The sequence below is a fragment of the Haliaeetus albicilla genome, chromosome 22 (assembly GCF_947461875.1).
Source record: "Haliaeetus albicilla chromosome 22, bHalAlb1.1, whole genome shotgun sequence".
Classification (NCBI taxonomy): Eukaryota; Metazoa; Chordata; class Aves; order Accipitriformes; family Accipitridae; genus Haliaeetus; species Haliaeetus albicilla.
In genome coordinates this window covers 10,098,467-10,117,505 of record NC_091504.1, presented here as the reverse complement: position 1 = coordinate 10,117,505, position 19,039 = coordinate 10,098,467, and the positions used below count along the sequence as shown (strand labels likewise).

At 38.1% G+C, this 19,039-nt stretch overlaps 1 protein-coding gene across 7 annotated transcripts in view; it reads right to left on the bottom strand.

Annotated features, from left to right (window-relative positions):
* Positions 1-19,039, bottom strand: part of KATNIP (katanin interacting protein) — a 64,870-nt gene that overhangs the window by 40,064 nt on the left and 5,767 nt on the right. For 4 of the 7 annotated variants that reach the window (XM_069809834.1, XM_069809835.1, XM_069809829.1 and 1 more), the window contains exons 4-12: positions 17,233-17,315; positions 13,828-13,962; positions 11,535-11,796; positions 10,007-10,156; positions 7,749-7,912; positions 5,562-5,674; positions 5,002-5,116; positions 4,363-4,569; positions 51-191 (exon numbers count right to left, since the gene is read on the bottom strand). In XM_069809834.1, coding sequence (XP_069665935.1) covers positions 51-191; positions 4,363-4,569; positions 5,002-5,116; positions 5,562-5,674; positions 7,749-7,912; positions 10,007-10,156; positions 11,535-11,796; positions 13,828-13,962; positions 17,233-17,315 — 1,370 coding nt within the window. The remainder of the gene's footprint in view (positions 1-50; positions 192-4,362; positions 4,570-5,001; positions 5,117-5,561; positions 5,675-7,748; positions 7,913-10,006; positions 10,157-11,534; positions 11,797-13,827; positions 13,963-17,232; positions 17,316-19,039) is intronic. The other 3 variants (XM_009928577.2, XM_069809832.1, XM_069809833.1) reach the window with 3 other exon arrangements.

The window sequence follows — 19,039 nt, the reverse complement described above, 5'->3', positions numbered from 1 at the left end:
CTAGGCAAGGTAGAGCATACATACAGAGGAGTTGAGAAAAGACTACTTACACTGGGAGTTGTTGTGTTGTAATTCCAAATCTTGATCTTGGATATACCAAAGTCATGTGACCGGGTGGGATTGCGGATAACAAAGTAAAGTTGGACAGGTGGATAGAAAGGGCACATCCAAAGGAAGCTTTCCTTCGTGATCTAAAAAACACATACAAGCAGACTGTCACTAATACTCTTTCTCCTAAAGCAGGATATTTTAATTTACTCACCACCCCACCGAAGAATATACATCAATTAGAAAAGTAACTGTTTAATAAAATCTGCTACGTTAGGAGCAAAACCTTAACCTCATTTCCAAACAGCAAATCCAACTCTCTTGCCTGTAAGGCACCTCACAACAACCTAACAATTAGATAAAGGTCAGCTGCTTGCAGTCCCAGTAAGACATCTGCATGCTCACAAACGACAGGCAGTCTGCCATGCTTTGTAACTGCAGGGTCAGAGCAAGCCCAGTTTATTTTAATCAAATTAATCAGCTTTGCAGGCACTAGAGGGGATCACTGAGCACAACGGACACTGCATAATCATTTTATGATTTCTTAAAGTGCTTACACTTCTGTTTTGCCCTCCAAAGAGGGGAATCTTATAGAATTTTATTTCACTACCTCTATTTTAATCAGACTTTGCAGACAACTAATTTCACTTACAGATCTATTCCTCAGAGCTATATATAGGACTCTACCTTTGAAATTTTCTAAGATATCACAGAAACTCCCAACATTAATTTTACAGACAACTGACAATCAAGACATTTTAAAGTACCAAAGAATGCCTAATTCTGGACATTGTTCAGAACTGCTACCTCTACATGTTCAGAAATGGAGGAAAAGGATGTGTGGCAGCTCAGAAAGAAGCAAGGAGTAAAAAGTTTCAGAATCAAAATGTTGAATATTAATATACTTGATGTTGAATGTTACCTAAAAACCCAGAGATGAACGAGGACACAAAGTAAATATACAGGCAGCCAACAATTCAGTGATCTGAGATTAGCAGATAAATTAGCTCCCTTTCTATTTTCAAGGATACACAGTACATATAGTCACACAGTAGGTACACAAAGTCAGTATTTTTCCATATCCTTGCACTTTGAAGTGAGTCTTTCAGTTTTTCCTGAAGGTAGTAATTACAAAACTTTCCTATTGAGTACTTCAGATGTGTGCCTAATGATGGTAAGGACAGAGCTCTGCCAGTCTGTTCAATGATATCATGAACAGGTCCACTTCTCAGAGTGCTCATCTTCGTATTCCAAGCTCTGATGGTTCACAATGCCTCTGCCCCAGAGGCCTCTCAAAAAGCTTTCGGAGACTGTTGTTGCTTTGAATGTCAGTTTGGGGCATAAACAGTCGTAAGAGCACCAGACAGGTTTAATCCTTTCTATATAAAAAGAGGAAAGAAGCCTCTTAACATCAAAGAAATGAAGGATAGCCCTCTGAACAGTGTGAACCCAATTCCAGGATCAACTTCAAAGCTAGATCACATTACTGAAGTTGTACTGTGAACAAGAATGATTAAAAAAAATCATTTCCCAACAGCAGACATCATCTGATGAGCAATCCATCTCCAGTCTTCTCAGGTCAGGACCTGATGCCCTAGAAATCGATAGGTTCTGGTGCATACTGAGATACTGCCAGAGGTGCCTTCACAGGAGGGCACCAGATTCAGCAGCAAAATGGACTCTGGAGAGACTTGTTCCTGCTTCTCGCTAGTTTCTCTGTAAAGTTGCACATGATCTTCCAAACAACAGAAGGCATATCAGAGCCAGGCCAAGTATTGGGTCTTGAGTGAGAGGCAGCTGTAAAGATCATTTTGTTTATCAGTGGAAGTAACCGCTTAGAACAGGAGACAGAAACTCACAGGTGTTACAGTCTCCATCAGCAAATCAAAGATCTGACACCAGAAGTTGGAACGCATCTTGATGAATCCATGCCAAAACTCATGAGACAGTGGAGGACTCTCATGTTTTATCACTAGGAGTGATGGTGATGTCTTTGCCTTCACATGATGTACTCGAGTCTGGAGTTACTGTCTTTGCAACTAGCACTGAAAAATCTAGCCCAAAAGTTCTTTGAATCATCAGGGTGAACCGATATGTCAGGAGTAGGAATTACATTTGAACTGGATCAAGGAAAAAAAGTGAGAGTGGGAACCTTTGGTCTTAAATTTTGTGGGAGACTGGCCTGAGACACTGCTTTATGTGGGCACTGAAGGTATACCTGATGGAAGGTAAAGGAAGGCTGAAGCACTGTGATGAGGAATGATGTGAGTCTGAGGGTTCACCATTGTGAAGAAATACATTTGTTAGATATTTCTAGAATTACAGTTACCTGTCCTTGTTATTCTGAGGTTTAAAAGATCTATATATGCATATAAGAATCAAAAAGGTTTACAGAAAACAATTTCAATGAAATGCCTAATCTACATCTTATTAAGCATTATATCCCATCAGGCACTACTTCCTTAGTTGAGAGCACCTGATGTTCTGCTAGGCATTTTTCTCTTTTACAGCATATCATGAAGTATAAGGGAGGAGGCAATTTAAGTGTTCTTAAAAGTCTGCATGGGTAATAAATAAACTAATAAATAAATAAAATCCCTGATCTTCAATAAGACTATGTCTATTCTCAAAGACAAATGTACACCTAAATGATCAAAGATGGAAGTGATTTAACCATGGTAAAGTGAGTTTTCCACAAAGTAAGTTTTCATGTTACATTTTCATTCTGTTGAAAATATTAGTTGCTTGGAGATTCATTAATTTGCTGCTTTTTCTTATGCACCCAAAAGCTTTCTGTATGATCTGAAATGTACACAAACTGGAAATGCTGCTTTGACTTCTGAAGGAGTCTGCAGTTCAGTTATCAGATATCCACATTCTAAGACCATATTCCCTGTCCAGATTGCCTTTTCTCTGATGCAATACCTTTCCAGCTTCAAGACAGGAGATTACAGTGTCACAAATCAAAGGAATATATTAATCAATGAAATATAAAACTTCATTACTTAAGAATAATGGGATATATAAATATATGAGAAATGCTGAGAATAACAGGTTTATAATGGCTTAATGAATATATTACTACATAATTTATAATAATCTAGAAATAATTTATAATTATCTAGAAAGTCTGAGAGTCACTACTACTACTACTGAGTGTCATCTGCCAGAGAGCACAGCCTATAAAGGAGAATGGGTATTTATGACACCCAAACTACAATTTTCAAGAGAGTATAAGAAAGATGTTTCAAGTAAAAATATTTGTCTGGAAATAATACTCCATACTGAGTTACAACTAAATTTCAAAATACGGTATATTTGCCCACTTTCTATTCTCATTCACCCTGCTAACTGAAAAGTATCTCCAGCACAAAATGAGTTACAATTTATATTTTTTAATAGACTAAGTCATTTGGTAGCCTCATCCACTAAAATCATACTAATTTTTACTAGAACCCTAGCTCTAAAGGCCCATGGAGACAAAGGACACACAGTGAATGTACAGCACAAATGAAATTATGGCTATATGAAGGGCTATAGACTTTTGCTAAGCTCTTCAGCAGCATCAGAATTTCATACCAGTTATTGTCTTTTGTCCATATTCTTTAGTATGCAAGCACCTTATGTCTCCTCATCTTACTATCTCACAGAAGAGCCATGAAATACTTTTACCACGCCACACATTCTTTTTAATCTCTTGTTCGAAACTACCTACCTACGCATTCTTATTCTTCCATGATTCTTCCCTAGATAAAAGAATAACAAGGGGACGGGAGAAAATAAGTGTGTTTCCTTCTTAAGTTTACTTAAATTAATATTAAACATCTGGAAGAAGTTAGCAGTGAAGCTCCTATACCTTCAGATCACAAGAATTACTTAAGTTTATCGGCAGACATATGTAAAAATTTGAAATTCCCTGTCCTTAGAGTTTTGTGATGTCATTCTACAGATACTATGATTACACTACAATACTTTAACAACTGAATGTGTTCTTTCATCCAAGACAATACCACAGAGTTGACATACAAGTAGGCAGAGTTAAAGCTGCCTCCTTCCAGTTGCTCGGTTAAGTAAGTCAGGCAAATTAATCAAATTCTGCTCTAAAGCAAAATTATAACTGAATACCAACATCTTGGACAGAAAAGCTGGATTTGTTAGTAATAAGCAATATCTGTATTCTTTTAAATTATCAGATAGTTGTTATGCTAGTCAGGTTCCAAATGCAATCGTGTTTTTAAACAAAAAACCTAGTAACAGAATATTAAAGAAATATTATAATGAGAAATTTTCACATCCAGGACTAAGCTGTCTTACATTTAAGTTCTTATTGACCAAGCAGCACAAATCCCCTGGGTTGTCAGCATTTCGAATGTCCACATCATGAGGAGACACAATTATCTTTTCGTTGGACAAATCAAAGAATTCCACCTCACTCAGGCCCACATTTACTGGATTTCCCCAGTTAGAAAGAAGTTCCATAGTCACATAAATGGCATCATGTACTTCCATACTGGTTGTCACCTGGATCAAAATGAAATATGGTATAAACATAAGTGACAAAACAATATAATGTGGAACACAATAAAGACTGTTAAGACTGCAGTACTGACGAGTCAGAAGCAAAAAGCTTGCAAACTCAAGGCTATCTGGATGACATTCAATCATTCTGGGTTCCACCAATTCTGCCCCACATCAACTAACAAACCTATGGCAGGGTAAGAGAAGAGAACATATCACCCTCTTACAAAGCCTAAAGAGAAAACAGGTCTCTGTTCTTTGTCTGATTCCTTTGTCATTCTGATGAACAAAGGAACGGTGATAAATTCTCTTCTCTTACCCTGCCATAGTTTTATTAGTTGATGTGGGGCAGAATTGGTGGAATACAGATCATTCGATATACTTTTGTTTCAATAATACTGGGAAGCATCAGTTCTGGTGCATATGTACACAAACCTTCTCTCTCAACATGGAATCTACTTCAGGTTTGTCATCAGACAGGGATATCTCATTATCACAGGCAGAAGGGCTCTCAGGCTCTGGAAGGACTTTCAGAAGTTTCTTCTGTTGTCTGAAACATACATATTCTTTTATGTGTTACTTCCTCATAATTCTTGTATTTTTAAGAAATAGTTTAGTTGGTACAAAGGGGAAGAGATGAGAGGATGAACCCACACACCCCACGGAAGAATCCCTTGTACCCCTACACTGAATAACAACTGTTGCAGCATCCCACCTTTGATTAAAAGACTGGGCTCCAGTTCTCAGCTGGGTGTGAGGCAGTTTGCAAAAGTAATACATAGGTAATATAAAGACAAACAGAGGGAGGTGTTGGCAGTTCCCTGATCCACAGAGACTAGGCCAAGGCTGCAATCTTCTCCTTGATTTGCTACTACTTGCATGATGTCTCAGATATCTAAAGATTATCAGGTGTAGTGGTACTACACTACACCTGGTGGTATACTGAAAAATATCTCTTCAAAAAAGGAAGCTAGCCTTAAAGGAAATAGATATACCTGCTTCCAGAAGGACAAATTCTCTCAACACTTTTTGTGACTGCAGTCCTTGTCTGGCTTTTTTCTGGAGGTTCAGCCATTGCAGAAACAACAGATGAAACAGAAAATTTCTTCTAAGTAAGAAAAAGATGAACATGTTTCATTCACATTGCTCTCCATGTACCAATGAGTATCAGTCTGCATCTCTGGAATAAGTAAGAGTTTGGGCCCAGCTCCGGTCTCAGCTCACCTCAGCTAACCTGTAACTCTATACTGAGTTAAAGCACATCTAACAGAATTGGTCTGGATTTGCAATGAAAAAGCTGAACTTGAAACTTGATATTCTATGTGGAAGAAAAGTAATGTAAAAGCATTCTCTGATGATTATTAAAAATATATATATATATGTCTGAAATCTCATTGTATACATTTGGTAGGACTCAGAGTTGGCCAAAGCTTTGGCAGAGGTCTGCCTAGACTTTCTCCTTCTCCAAAAAAGGATCATAAAGACTTTTAAACCCCCAAAAGCTCAGTTTTATTAGAATAAAATCTTGATTTATTTTTTTAAATATAGAACTATCAGTAGTGACTAAGAGAAAACAGAAGAAAAGTCCTCTAGTTCCTACAATGCTCTGGGCTCCTTCTCTGCCTGTACCCCACTTTGTAAGTATACCCTGCTCCCTTTGTTATTTTTCCTAAAAATTTGGGTAGCTTCTGTCACAAGACAGAATACTCAGCACAGTGAACAACCAGTCAGATGAGGAATGGCTGTCCTTCTGTTCTTAGGTCACTTCCATTTCTATTATTTTTGAAGAGTAAGAGAACTTTGAAATGCTTAGAAGTTAATTACTTTTTTACAATTAAAAATTCTGCATTGTTATACATTTAAATATCAAAGGCCAAGTTCCAGAATCCCTTAATTGTGTAAGCAAAATTAAATTACTGCTGGAAGATCATTAGGTCAGCTTTAAGACTGAGAACTCACCGTGGGGTTTTGAAACTCCATCTCAAGTGTCAGGGTAAAATTACATCTATTTTAAGTATTATTTCATTATTTTTCATTTAAGCACAATATTAAAATCAGTCCTAAAGTTAGCAGGAAGACACTTTATGTAAGAATTTTCAAAGGAATTTGTTCTCTCAACCACTAAGCTATAAATATCTCAAAACCAAGAGGAATAAGATTGAAAAGTTGACCCAGATGGTGAAATCATATGCAAAGTACTTACCTATAGTAAAGGAACATTTTCACCTTTGCTCCTAACCAAAACTCCCCATAAGCCTAATGTTGGCTCAGTGATGACAGTGGATATATATTCATCATAGCACCAACTCACAACTTCAGGCAGCATCAGCTTAGGTTAGTCAGCTGTCTTGGAAGCTCTCAGAACTCAAATGAGTAACTCCAAGAATGTCTAGGCATATCTCTTTTCCTTCAAGAAAAATAAGCCTCCTAAACACCAAACTGGAAGCAGACTTTGAATCCATGAACACTGTCCAAAACAGATAGTTTCATAAATTCAGTTTATGCTCAAATTTCTTTATATACTTTCTTTCTGTTAGGAGAACCCAATTATTGGCTATGCTCAAAGTTTAGCTAGGATTGCCAACACAAACCTCCTTATTCTTTAACTTAATGAGGAACAATGGTCTGATCTGAATCAGAAGGGAATGGATTTTTGTTGATTTCTTTGTTTATGAGTTTTTAATTGTTTTTAAACATGGTTGCTGGAGATAAGAGATGAACACATGTTGGTGCAGAAAACCCATACTAGCTCCTCACTAAGAGCTAGCAGTGTACGTGACAGCTCTGCTCCAAAAGGAGAGCATGTATTAAAACAGGGAACAGTGCCCATATTAATAAGTCCAGTAGAAAGGTAGGATTTATTAGTATGGAAATCACACATTATATTGCTTAAGAAGCTTCCAGAATGAAAATGGCTCAACCGGGCCTGCAGCTGTGCATTTGACTGTATCATGTGACTGGTCTATCAGTTGCTCAGTGATCCCTGAAATCAGGAGAGAGCTGTGGGATGCTATCCTGAGGAAAGAGATTAACAAAAAACACCTTATGGAAGAATAATACAAATTCAGTTACACTTACAAGGCATCACTATTCATTCATACACAATCTTAATGTGTAAGACATTGTAATTCATGGGTATTTTGCTAGTTGATCAAACAGCTCTCTTCTGTATTTTGCCATACCTTTTGAGGGCTTGTGGAAACTGTCTGCCTTTGCAGGTCTCTCTGCAAGACTTCATTTTCAATTTGCATTGCTTTAACCACAGCTGAAACTGAGAGATCAGGATCTCTCTCACACACATTCTTTCGAGTTGCTGAAAGTGGTCTTTCTGGTCGACTTAATGGTCCTGCCACCAAAAGAAGGAAGGAATATTCATTTGTCTGGACATACAACTATGGAACATTACAACAGCATATGTTTGAAACACCTGATTCAGTTACTGACACAGGGCTTTGCTAGCAGTCTGTTACCATCCCAAGCAAGGCTGAATTGCTCGTTTGTTTTTATATTAAGATTCCGGGTCACATCTACTTTAAACAGCTGAAACAGTATCATAAGAGGAGGAAAACGGACAAATGAGAAACATAGTTTTTATGCTTTAAGATTTTTTGTACTTGCTTTGTTCCAGTATTTAATGGAAATGCCTTGTAACAGTTCATTGAAAAATAAGTATATATAATTTCAACACACCAGAATTTTTCAGTGTAACTGGGGTGCTCAGCTATTTTGGAGGAATCCCCAGAGTCTTCTAGCAAAAGAAAGGGAGTCAGGAATTGCTATTTGCAACATAAAATAAATGACCTTATCATTTAAGTAGTTAGTCATCAAAATGCCCATATGCATCCCAGTCTTCCCAAACATCATGGAGAAATAGGAACGTCACAGCCTATAAACAGGCTTAAAAGAAAGGCAGTAAAATTTAACAATAGAGGATCTGAGATTGGACTAAAAGAGAAGCACAGTGGTTATATTCAAAAGAGAGGCACAGTGGTTATATTCAAGGACTTAAAAAGTCAAGGGAAGAAAAGAGACTGAAGTTGTACAGACATTTAGATCAAGTGAAAATATCGAAGAACAGGTTGATATGCAAGAGTGCTCATAATGCTGCAGTAAGGTTTACTAAGCAGGAGAGTAAAATGGCAGTGGATGCTAGGAACATGAAGTCTACCTTGAAAAGACAGGAAGTTAAAACTGAACTGAGATTTGTGTGCATTCACACTCTTTAAGCCCTATGCCATCTACACTCATAAAAACTTTCAACAAGCATTAGTCATCTCTGCAAATACAGGGACAGAATAAAATCCTTTTTATTTTTCTGTACTATACCATCCCCCTGAAGTGAAATTAATTTAAGGATTTAAAGTGATAGTTGGACAGAAACAGTTCTAACAAGCACTATTATAACCTGAGAAAATGCTATGCACATCTTTGGAAAGCGGTCAAAGCAAGCATCTGCTCAGACAGATGGTGGGTGAGGGTCTCAGAAGCTACAAAGAGGATTTATTCTGAAGCCAAAAAGAATTAGCTTCTTTCCCTCAATTTAGTTTTCTGCCAATTAAGAAACTAATATTTTGACTTTTCAAAACTTTTAGCTTTGCTGCTTTCTTGGGACATATCTGGATTTTGCTTTTTTGAAAAGGGTGTCTTAACCACAGAGTATGGTAAATCTGAAAACTTTATCTCAGACCTTTCAAAACTCAAGTTCATCAGACTCATTCAATTAAGGACTGTGCTGAAATAACATGATTTCAGCCCCTAGACTTGGGGGTTGTTTTGTTGTGGATTTTTTTTAGCCCAGGTAAAGACCACACCTTAGCAGCAGATTTCTAGAATAAGCAGCAGTGCCTTCAAAATGGTGTTCTCCAGTCCAGGAGAAACATCTTTCAGTATGGTACTAGATACTGGCCTATCTACCCAGCACTGGAGACTGATCTGCAGCATTCATTGTGTAAATCAAGTACAGTCCCAAGCAGCTGTGCTGTGGAAAACTATGCTTTTATTCCTATAAATGCATTGTGTTAAAATCTTCCACCAAAGTGCCAATTGCTGATTTTGAGAAGACACACTTCTGTTAATACCATAGGGAACAGATCTCCATGAGGAAAGGGGGAAACAGAGCAAGCCCAAGGACTGGAAGGGAGAGGAAAGTCTTATGCTGTGGAAGCAAAAAGAGAAGGAAGGTAGTAAAGATGTAACAGAAGACTAACGTATACAGGCTCTGGACTTTCTCACAATTTTACTTAGTCAAAACACTTGAGGTGATAAAAACAACAACAAAAAACCTGAAGAAAACCCCACCAAAAAAAAAAAAAGAGGACAACAGCTAAGAAAAAAAAAAAAAATCACATAATGACAGATGTGTGCTGAAATTACATCTGAGCCAGACGGGGGAAAAGCATGAAAACTCTCCTTATTGACATTGTATATTCTTATTTCTTACTAGAACAAATTCTTTCATGTCTTTCCTGGTGCAAGAACTCAGCAGAGAGTGGCCGAGTGATTTTATTTTTTACCACAATTGGTCTGATAGGAATGTACATTTCAGCATTATCTTTTCTTTTTGCCGAGAGAACTCGTAGCGGCTTCACTTCTGCAAGATAATAAGGGAACAGAAATAATCAACTTCAGAGATATTTAGAAGCAGCCAGCCAGGGAAAACTTATTGGATCTTAACTGCTAAAATTTTGCCACTTTAATTATGCTGGCATAGTTAAAATTATAACCTCCATCCTTCCTCCCTTTCATTGATACTGTTCTATTGATGTAGAAGCACATATGTATGGCTCACACTGACTTAGTGAAACAAAATAAAAGTATATCATTATAAGGTACCAATATATCTCATCAGTACCAGATATTTATCTACACTACACTTATTAACACAGTTATACCAAAATAAATTCTTAAAATACAGACTAAAATGTTGTCTTATTTACAAGTTTCAAAGAGGGAGAAGGTTGCCTAGCATAGTTTATAAGAGTACTTCTTCACTTTTTTATGTGAGAATTATTAATGCCTCCATTGTTTGCATCACAGCTTTGAAATTTCTCTTTGGAAAAAATAAATCAGGTACTCTCCCAAGCATCTTGTTCTCACTGCTGCTCCACCCTTTGTTCCCATCTTTTCTTCTGCCATCTCTCCACATTCACACTCCACTCAACCTCTGTGATAATGAGAGGAATACTCCTTTGCTCAATTTACTCAAAGATTGTTCCTTTTAAGTTAAGCAATTAACTATGGATAAGGAAACAAAAAAAAGAAACAAAACCAAAAAAAACCAACCAAACAAACAAAACCCCAAAACCAATGAATGTATCTGAAATGAGTGGGGAGGGAATTTTGAGAAATACTGAACGTAGGTCAAAGTCTGGCTTCTGCCTGAACTCTCTACCTTTAACAAGCTAAACATCTTTGAGACCTAGTGACTGGTTTTGGGTTTGGACACCGAGGTCTCCAAAGAAGACAACCTGACAAAAAGAAGGGGCTCAAAGCCAGATAGATTTGCTTTCTTGAATTAATATATCTTTCATCAGGGATGAATAGCACATGCTATGACAAGTATCCAGCCCCCAGGATGTGAAATGGAGGAAGTTGAGACTGGGAAGATTTAGCTGCCTGGATTACTGCAAAAACAGTTCAAAAATATATTAAAATAATAATAATCTCTTGAGAAATCTCACAGACAGTCTGAAACAATCTTAGTTCAAGTGTCTAGGCCTGGTGATGCAAGTGCGTTAACCAGGGCTATATCTTTGTCTTTGCAAAAGATTTCTTAATGTAGTAGTAAGAGGATGCAAGTCTCCCAAATCAGGAGATTAAAACAACAGGTTTGCTGAAGAGCATGAAAAATCCTGAGAGTATGGAGTAACCATTAATGATTAACCAGCAGTGACTCCTTTAAAAGTAATGCTTTCAAAGAATTATTATTATTATAGTAGTGTAGTAGTGTATAATACACAGAGACTTACTACTTTGATCCTGGTTGAACTCCAACACAGTAAAGGCACCAGAATCAAGGCCAGAGCATCTCCCAGCATCCTGATGTTCAGAAGCTTCTTTCTGCAGTGATCTACCACTATGCAACTGAAGGGCTCCAAGGCTTGTAATTGTTTCCTCAGTGGGAGATGGTTCTGAAAACACATCCTCTTCAACAGAGTCATAATCATCACTAAGAGAGTCTTCTTCCATCCTTTTGTCTTCTATACTGAGTTGCAAGCTTCTTTTCAACGTCTGGTACAATTCAAACAGATTTGTCAGAAAAGCTCAAACATGTATTTTAAAATAAACCAATGTGGCTGCCTCTTCCTCCCCTAGGAGAAAGAAAAATCTTCTCATGAACTCAGAGCCATGATGTAGCTAAAAATATTCACATTCCTATGTCGCGTCTTCACTCCTCTGATGAGGACTTGGAAAGAAAAATCATCCTACAATTCCTGTCCTTCTTATCAGAATCCTTGCAGAAAAATTCTGTAGGCTAAGGAATTTTTATGTGTTACAAACAGGAGGTAAGCAATGAAGAGGGCAAGGGCATATTTTTTTCCAGTCTCACACAGTTAGATTACTGTATCTTTTGGTTTGCTATTTGAAGACTAGCTGCAATCCAGATTTTCCAAATGCCTTCATAAGGCTGCAAAGCTAATGTAATAGCAATTTCTTTATAAGCAATTGGATAGATAATAGTGCTGTCTTGTACACATCTGTACTTCAAAAAACAGTAGAAAGGAGTTGTGGTCTAATGGACTAAGCTTCCAGTTCACACAGATTTTAAGTGGACAACCCATAGCAGGATTTTATGCAAAAATTAATCTATTTTGAAACTTACTGTGGAAAGAACTGCCCTGCCTCTCTCAGCATATGCCAGAAAGAGCATAGATGATGCTGCAGAGCCTTGTGTTTTTATGAATGCAAAAGGAAAAAACATGCATATCTTAAATACTTTTTTTTCCTAGTTTGTTGGTATTAGAGTTTTGAGATAAGTATAGGTAAGCAAATTGTATGAGCAAAATGAAAACCTGAAGCTATCTTAGGTACAAATGAACTGTGGCAGTGTATGTTCAGTTTGCAATGAAAGCTTCAAGCTGCTCTTCTGCTACAGATTACACTTGTTAGGAAATCCATGTTGACAGAAACATATTACAAAGAGCAGGCAAACTTAAGTTCAAAGAGGGTCTATAAGCAACCTGAGGCTTGATATTGAGCGTGCCTTTATGACAGTCAAGACTAATATTTCTAGTTATTTGACAGGGAATTGTACAGGCTTTCTTTTAGTTTGAAACTTCATGACACCTGCATTGTAACAAGACATTCAAGAAAATACATTATAGCTTCAGGAAAACCAAAAGCATTTCCATCTGGAATACAAAGAAAAGTGGGATTTTGGTTTAAAATTATTAGCTTACTACTTACACATAAATGATTATAAACATCCGTCACTGTAAACAAGTTACTGATTTGTAGAGCAAAAAAATCATAAGCTCAAAAGCAATCTAGGAAAGGTAGGAAGATGCAAGCTAGGAAAACATGCTTGGGAAGTTTGTCTGATGTCAGTGGTAAGATCTGTAGACAGTTTCATATATAGATGCTACTCCACGACCCAGAAAAACTTTATTGATGTAATTAATTGGTTAGGCAGAAAAACATTCATAAATTTTTGTTCATTTATTCTTTTTTTTTTAAGAACAGGATATTTGTGAAGTGTGCTAGAACAAACTGCAATTAGTAACCAAATGGAAGGCTGAACTGTCAAACAACAGAATCAATACAATAGCAACCCTTGATGGAAAGCAACTGTATTGATTATAATATTTTTAAAACTTTACTCTGACTTGTTAGATAAAACAATGACATGCCACAATTTTAGCACAATTATTCAAAAACTAACCTAAACCCAGAAAAAGTGGTTGTTTAAACTTTCTCTAACCTGACAGCCAAGAGTGACATTCATGTGGACAACCATTAGTGAACTGAAATAGTCTCCCTGCCTGAAACACCTTGGCTCTATCCAACAGAGACAATATTCTACCTCTTTAAATTAGGACTTAACATGTTACAGCATTGCTGACTGAGATTAGATTTTCAAAGTAGTTTTACTTTTTCTTTTCATTTTTTCCTTCTTTCTGTCACATATCATCAATGCGAAATCACCTAGTGAAAGAAATACTATATACTGGGTTTGCATGCTCTACTCAAGACTGATACCTGGGCCCATTCACATTTCAATTGACACTACCATGAACAATAGAAGGCAACTGCCAATTGTACCTGGGAGTAACAGAGAGGATCATCACCATTTGTCTCCACACTCAAGCTTTCATAAGGTTCAAAATCCTCAGAGTACTCAAGAGGAGGTTTAATGCAGAGTTTAGCCCCCCTTTCTGTTTTAATCTTCACAGTTTTCTGTTAAAAGAAGTATTCAGAGAAATTAGACATCTTTTGTGCTATCAGCAGTACAAAAAGAATAATCATCACATTTACATAACAATATCTAGATCAAGTAACACTTTTACTCTCTGTTCTATAGGTTTCTGTCCTCCCTGAGCTCACCTTTGGGCCCCTGCATTATGGTTTAATTGCCCTAGTCAAACTCCCCACCTGCTGCTGCTATCCCCAGAGTGGGTCAGGCCCAGCACACGTTATGTGTTTGCCACCAAAGTGAGTGCCCACTGGGGTTCACCCCCTCACCTTACCAGGTAAGTGAAAAAACAATAGGTGTAGGGACATAGCAATCAACAAAATAGCTGAAGTGGAATCACTTAAAGCACAGGTATGTGAAGAAGTGCTGGCAGAACAACCTTGTGGAGAAAGCTCTCGAGCCTCTTCTGGGGAATCAGCATGCTTGGCTGCCTCTCTGAAATGCATCTACACTAATGGAGAACAAACACATGGGGAACAAACAGGAGGAGTTAGAAACTTGTATCCAGTTACAGGGCTATGACTCACTGGGATCATAGAGATATGATGGGATGCTGCAATGGATGGATACAGGCATAGGCTCTTTAAGAAAGATAGGCTGAGAAAGTGAGAAGGAATTGTCATCCTTTATGTGAGAGAGAGCTGGAATGTATGGAGCTCTGCAAGGAACAGGTCAGGAGCCAATCAAGAACTTCTGAGTCAAGACTAGCAGGCAGACCAGCATGGATGCTGTTATAGTGAGTATCTTCTATAGACCTCCTGATCAGGAAGAAGTAGATGAGGCCTTCCTCAAAAAAATGGAAGAATCCGCAAGTTCAAAGACCCTTGTCCTCATGGGGCGCTTTATCAAACCTGGTATCTGCTGGAAAGACAACACATCAGGGCTCAAGCAATCTAGGAAATTTATAGATTGCACATGGGATTGAGGAGTGAACAAGCAAAGGTGCTCTGCTGGAGATGCTGAGAGAGCTGGGACTCTTCAGCCTGGGGATGTCATCAATGTGTATAAATACCTGACAGGTATCTGCTCATTGACAGGACAAGAGGCAATGAACACAAATTAAAGAAATCATGAAATTCCATCCAAACAGAAGAAAAAAATTTACTGTGAGGGTGATCAAACACTGGAACAGGTTTCCTGGAGAGGTTGAGGAATCTCCATCTGTAGCATATTCTAAACCTGACTGGACGCGGTCCTGGGCAACCTGCTCTAGCTGACCCTGCTTGAGCACAGGGATTGGACTAGGTGATCTCAAGTGTTCCCTTTCAACCACAATAATTCTGTGACTCTGTGACATCTATGTATGAAAATGACTACTTGAAGTAACAGCAATTTTTTGAAGATGTATTACTTTTGTGTATAGTATAATGAGAGGGAAATGTTATGCCATAAGCATTCAAGCACAAAGATTTCTTTGCCTTTGTAAATGTCAGACATGGCTGTGAAAGTGGTTCAAACCAATTTGTTTTGCTTCGTAACTAGGATGCCATCAAAGCATGCACTCTGTCAGTTACTCAAGCATGGTTAAAGAGAGGCAGAAGATTTGAGAAACTCATCTTTCCATACCACAAAATTTCAGTACTCCAAAAGATGACAAAAGAGAAAGCAGGAAGTGCATATACCTCTCTCAAGGAACAAAGTTATCTGTAAGTAACTTTTTCTCCCCACTTTGGAACTCTGGTGCAGACATATTCCATAGGGGGAAGTCTCATAAGTGGATGATGGAAAGAGCACTGTTTCATTAAAGGTAACGTGATCCAGAAATCTGTGCAATGATATTAAACTTAGTTACCTGGTGTTCATACACTCCTCTACCATTTTGTAAGTGCCAGGAGCAGAGATGTCCCAGAGAGAATATCCTAAGGCAACCCGGCTTTTGACAGAATGTGTTCTTTCAGTAAGTCTATCTTCCCACCTCACAGCACACCTTAGGACAGCCTAAGTTTGACAGTTTTGAACATGAATTGCTAGGTCCTCTAGCTATCCAGAAAACCCACAGGGAAAATTACTGGGAAAGTAAACTGCTGTGTGGCACAACCTGCATCTTACTCAATGGTTGCACATTTCCTTAGCTAAACAATTCCAGTTGTTCATTAAGATACTATAAATCTGCTATCCTTCCATCCAATTGGATAAAAGATTTAAGGTATCATTCTAAGCTAGTCTCAAATAGTAGCTAGTTTTTAGTATAGCTACCTATATTTGGCTAACTTTCCAGTCCAGTCAGAGGAGATACCTCCTTCTTCATTTGGCTCTTGTGATTAGAATGACATAGGTTATGACTAGCCACACATTTGGCAAATTTAGCAATCAAGTTCTGACAGGCCAGTATGTAAGCAATGATCTACTGAGAAATAGCAGCTGAAAAAATGAATTCAGCTAAGCAGTAAGGGTGATAAATAAAGTAATGCAGCCTTAAAACTTGAATGTGCAATATTTGCTGAAAGAAAGGAAAACCTGCATGACATGAATGCTTGATCCACAGTGACACAGATCCCTGACACCCTATCACTCAAGCACAGACTGGACATCCAGCCAGGGCAATTGGCTAATCACGTAGGGTAATTATTTGGGTGACATGTCTCAGTTGTTCAGAATTCACATTTGTTCTGTTAATTAACTCATACTCCTTGACAGGTTAAGTCAAATCCTTCTTTAGGCCAAAAGAAAAAATTACCATTAAGGTTTCTTCAGTGAACCAACAACTATGTAGCTAATGGCTCCAAATTTCATATAGGCAGGGTATTTTTATTATCTATATGCATTTTTCTCTCTTCTGATCTACAAGAATCTGTCACAAATTACAACTCAAGCTATGCAAATTACACCTCTGTGTCCCTTAATACTATTGCAGGGTGGATAACAGCAGTGACAGGCAGGGATGTATGTCCAAAATGAGATTCTCCATCCTTTGCACTAGATAAGCTCTCTAGTCTTGCCATCAGAGATGTCAAGCAACAGCTATTCTGCTGGAGGACAGATTGAGCCAATCATGTCTATACTACAAAAGTTTCTGTGATGGATGTCACTGAAACCAGACCCTTTCAATGAAATTTTCCTCTTTAGGCTTCAAAGTAGATACAAAACTGGTCAGGGTATCATTTCACATTGTCACTCAGAATCAAGACCAAACCAAGACAGATTCTATGAGAGTCCCAACTGCCCACTATCTACTAGTTGCAACCAATTTCCCCTAAAATTATTCATGATCTAAGAATTGGTTCAAAGATGCATTCTTTCAAACCGTTTCTTACCTGAAGCCAACCTCTGCGGTGTATTTTGCTCGGTGCAGTCTGCGTGCTGCGTCCTCGCAACTCACTCTCTTCTAGCTGGGCTACTTTTTCAGAACACAGAGACAAGAATTAGAAGACAGAAAATAGAAATATGGTATTTGACAATATACACCTTGGTTTGAGTTGGGTTTTTTTCCCAGATGAGGACAGAAGAGTAAGTCTTTGACATGTGAATGGTAGCAACAACTGAAAAGGCATTCTGCTTCAGATACTGGCTAGTTGTGTATTAGTAGCAGGAGTTTTGAACCTCTTCAGGGACAGCCATCCTCATCTGCATTCAAGAGCATACATTGTTTAAAGATACATTAGCTTAATAGCAAGTGAAGCCCCACATTCATTGATACGAAAGCACAGAAATATATTCTAGAATAGAGGTACACATCATTCTGACTCCTAGCTAGGCAGACAGTAAGCTGTCTTAGGAAGCCAACTAAGCCCAGAACCCATACTACTGAAGGCAGACTCTGATAGGCAGGGTCCTGGTGAACAACAAGTGATATGCTGGGCTTACAAAGGAATTGTGTGTATTTACTCTCAAACTAAGGAAACACAAGGTACTGGCAGATTAAACAGAATGTACTAGGTATTTAACATACTGTGCAGAGAAGGATTCTTCATGTACAAGTCATAAATGAAGGACAAACAATCATTTTCCTTCATTTCCAAGGCAAGGAAGAGTTGGTTCCAGAACTTCTGCAATAATTCTGTGTATGGTCAAGGAGAACTAAGGGTTCCTGTGCTGGAAATGGTCCCAACTTACAGTGGAACAATGGATTTTTGAGAAGATGCTTTGACTGAGACAAAGAGACAAACATCTTACAGGACACATCAGCATCCTCAATGGAGCAAGGACATCACCAACACTCTCAATAGCATCCTAAATAAAGGCATCTTATTTCCTATGTCCAAGACAGATTTACAGCTTCCATTTCTTCTCAGTGGAGAAAAATAGCTGATGCAAAACCTTTTTTCTTTAAGCCATAATTTAATGGTCACCCTAAGCCAGCAGAAACTGGCACTACCAATAAAAGAAGCAGTCATCCTACAAAGGTCATAGAATCACAGAAAGATTTAGTTTGGAAGGAACCTCTGGAGATCACCTAGTCCAACTTTCCATTCAAAGCAGGGCTTACTTCAAAATTAGATTGGGTTGCTCATTACAACTCTCAATACCACATTTTCTTTTTTGGGTTGGACAACCCTGCATGCACCTGTGCAGTGAACTGTTCAAAGAATTGATATGGGCAAGTTTTAATGGAGGAAAAACATAAAAGAAAGATTACATTTAATTGAAGTCACTTGTGTAATCTGGTTCACCATGAGATTGCACAAATGCTGGTACAAGCAGATTGGAGACAACAGGCACAGGGTAGGACCATTCTTGGGGGAACAGTGTATGCTTATGTCAATTTAGAGTGATCATAAAATTACAGAGCAAGAAGAACAAGATGTTGTTCTATTGCTTAAGCACAAAGAATCTGTCTCTTAGGCCTGAAACAGGACTAAGAACAGAGGGGAAAAGGAATGGACTGCTCCAAGTCCGAAAAACAGCCCTTCGAACTAGAGCTCCTGCTACTCCATTAGGCTATTCCTAAGTAACTCCAGAAATACTTTGCAGTCATTAGCCATTGGTCCTGATTGTAATGGGGCTCTTCTGGCACTGAGGGTGAACTGTCCTGAGATTACAATGCTAGAAGCATGGTCTGATTCAGTCACTGCATTGGGACAGAATTAGAACCATCTTTCACTTTCACTTCCTAAGCAATTC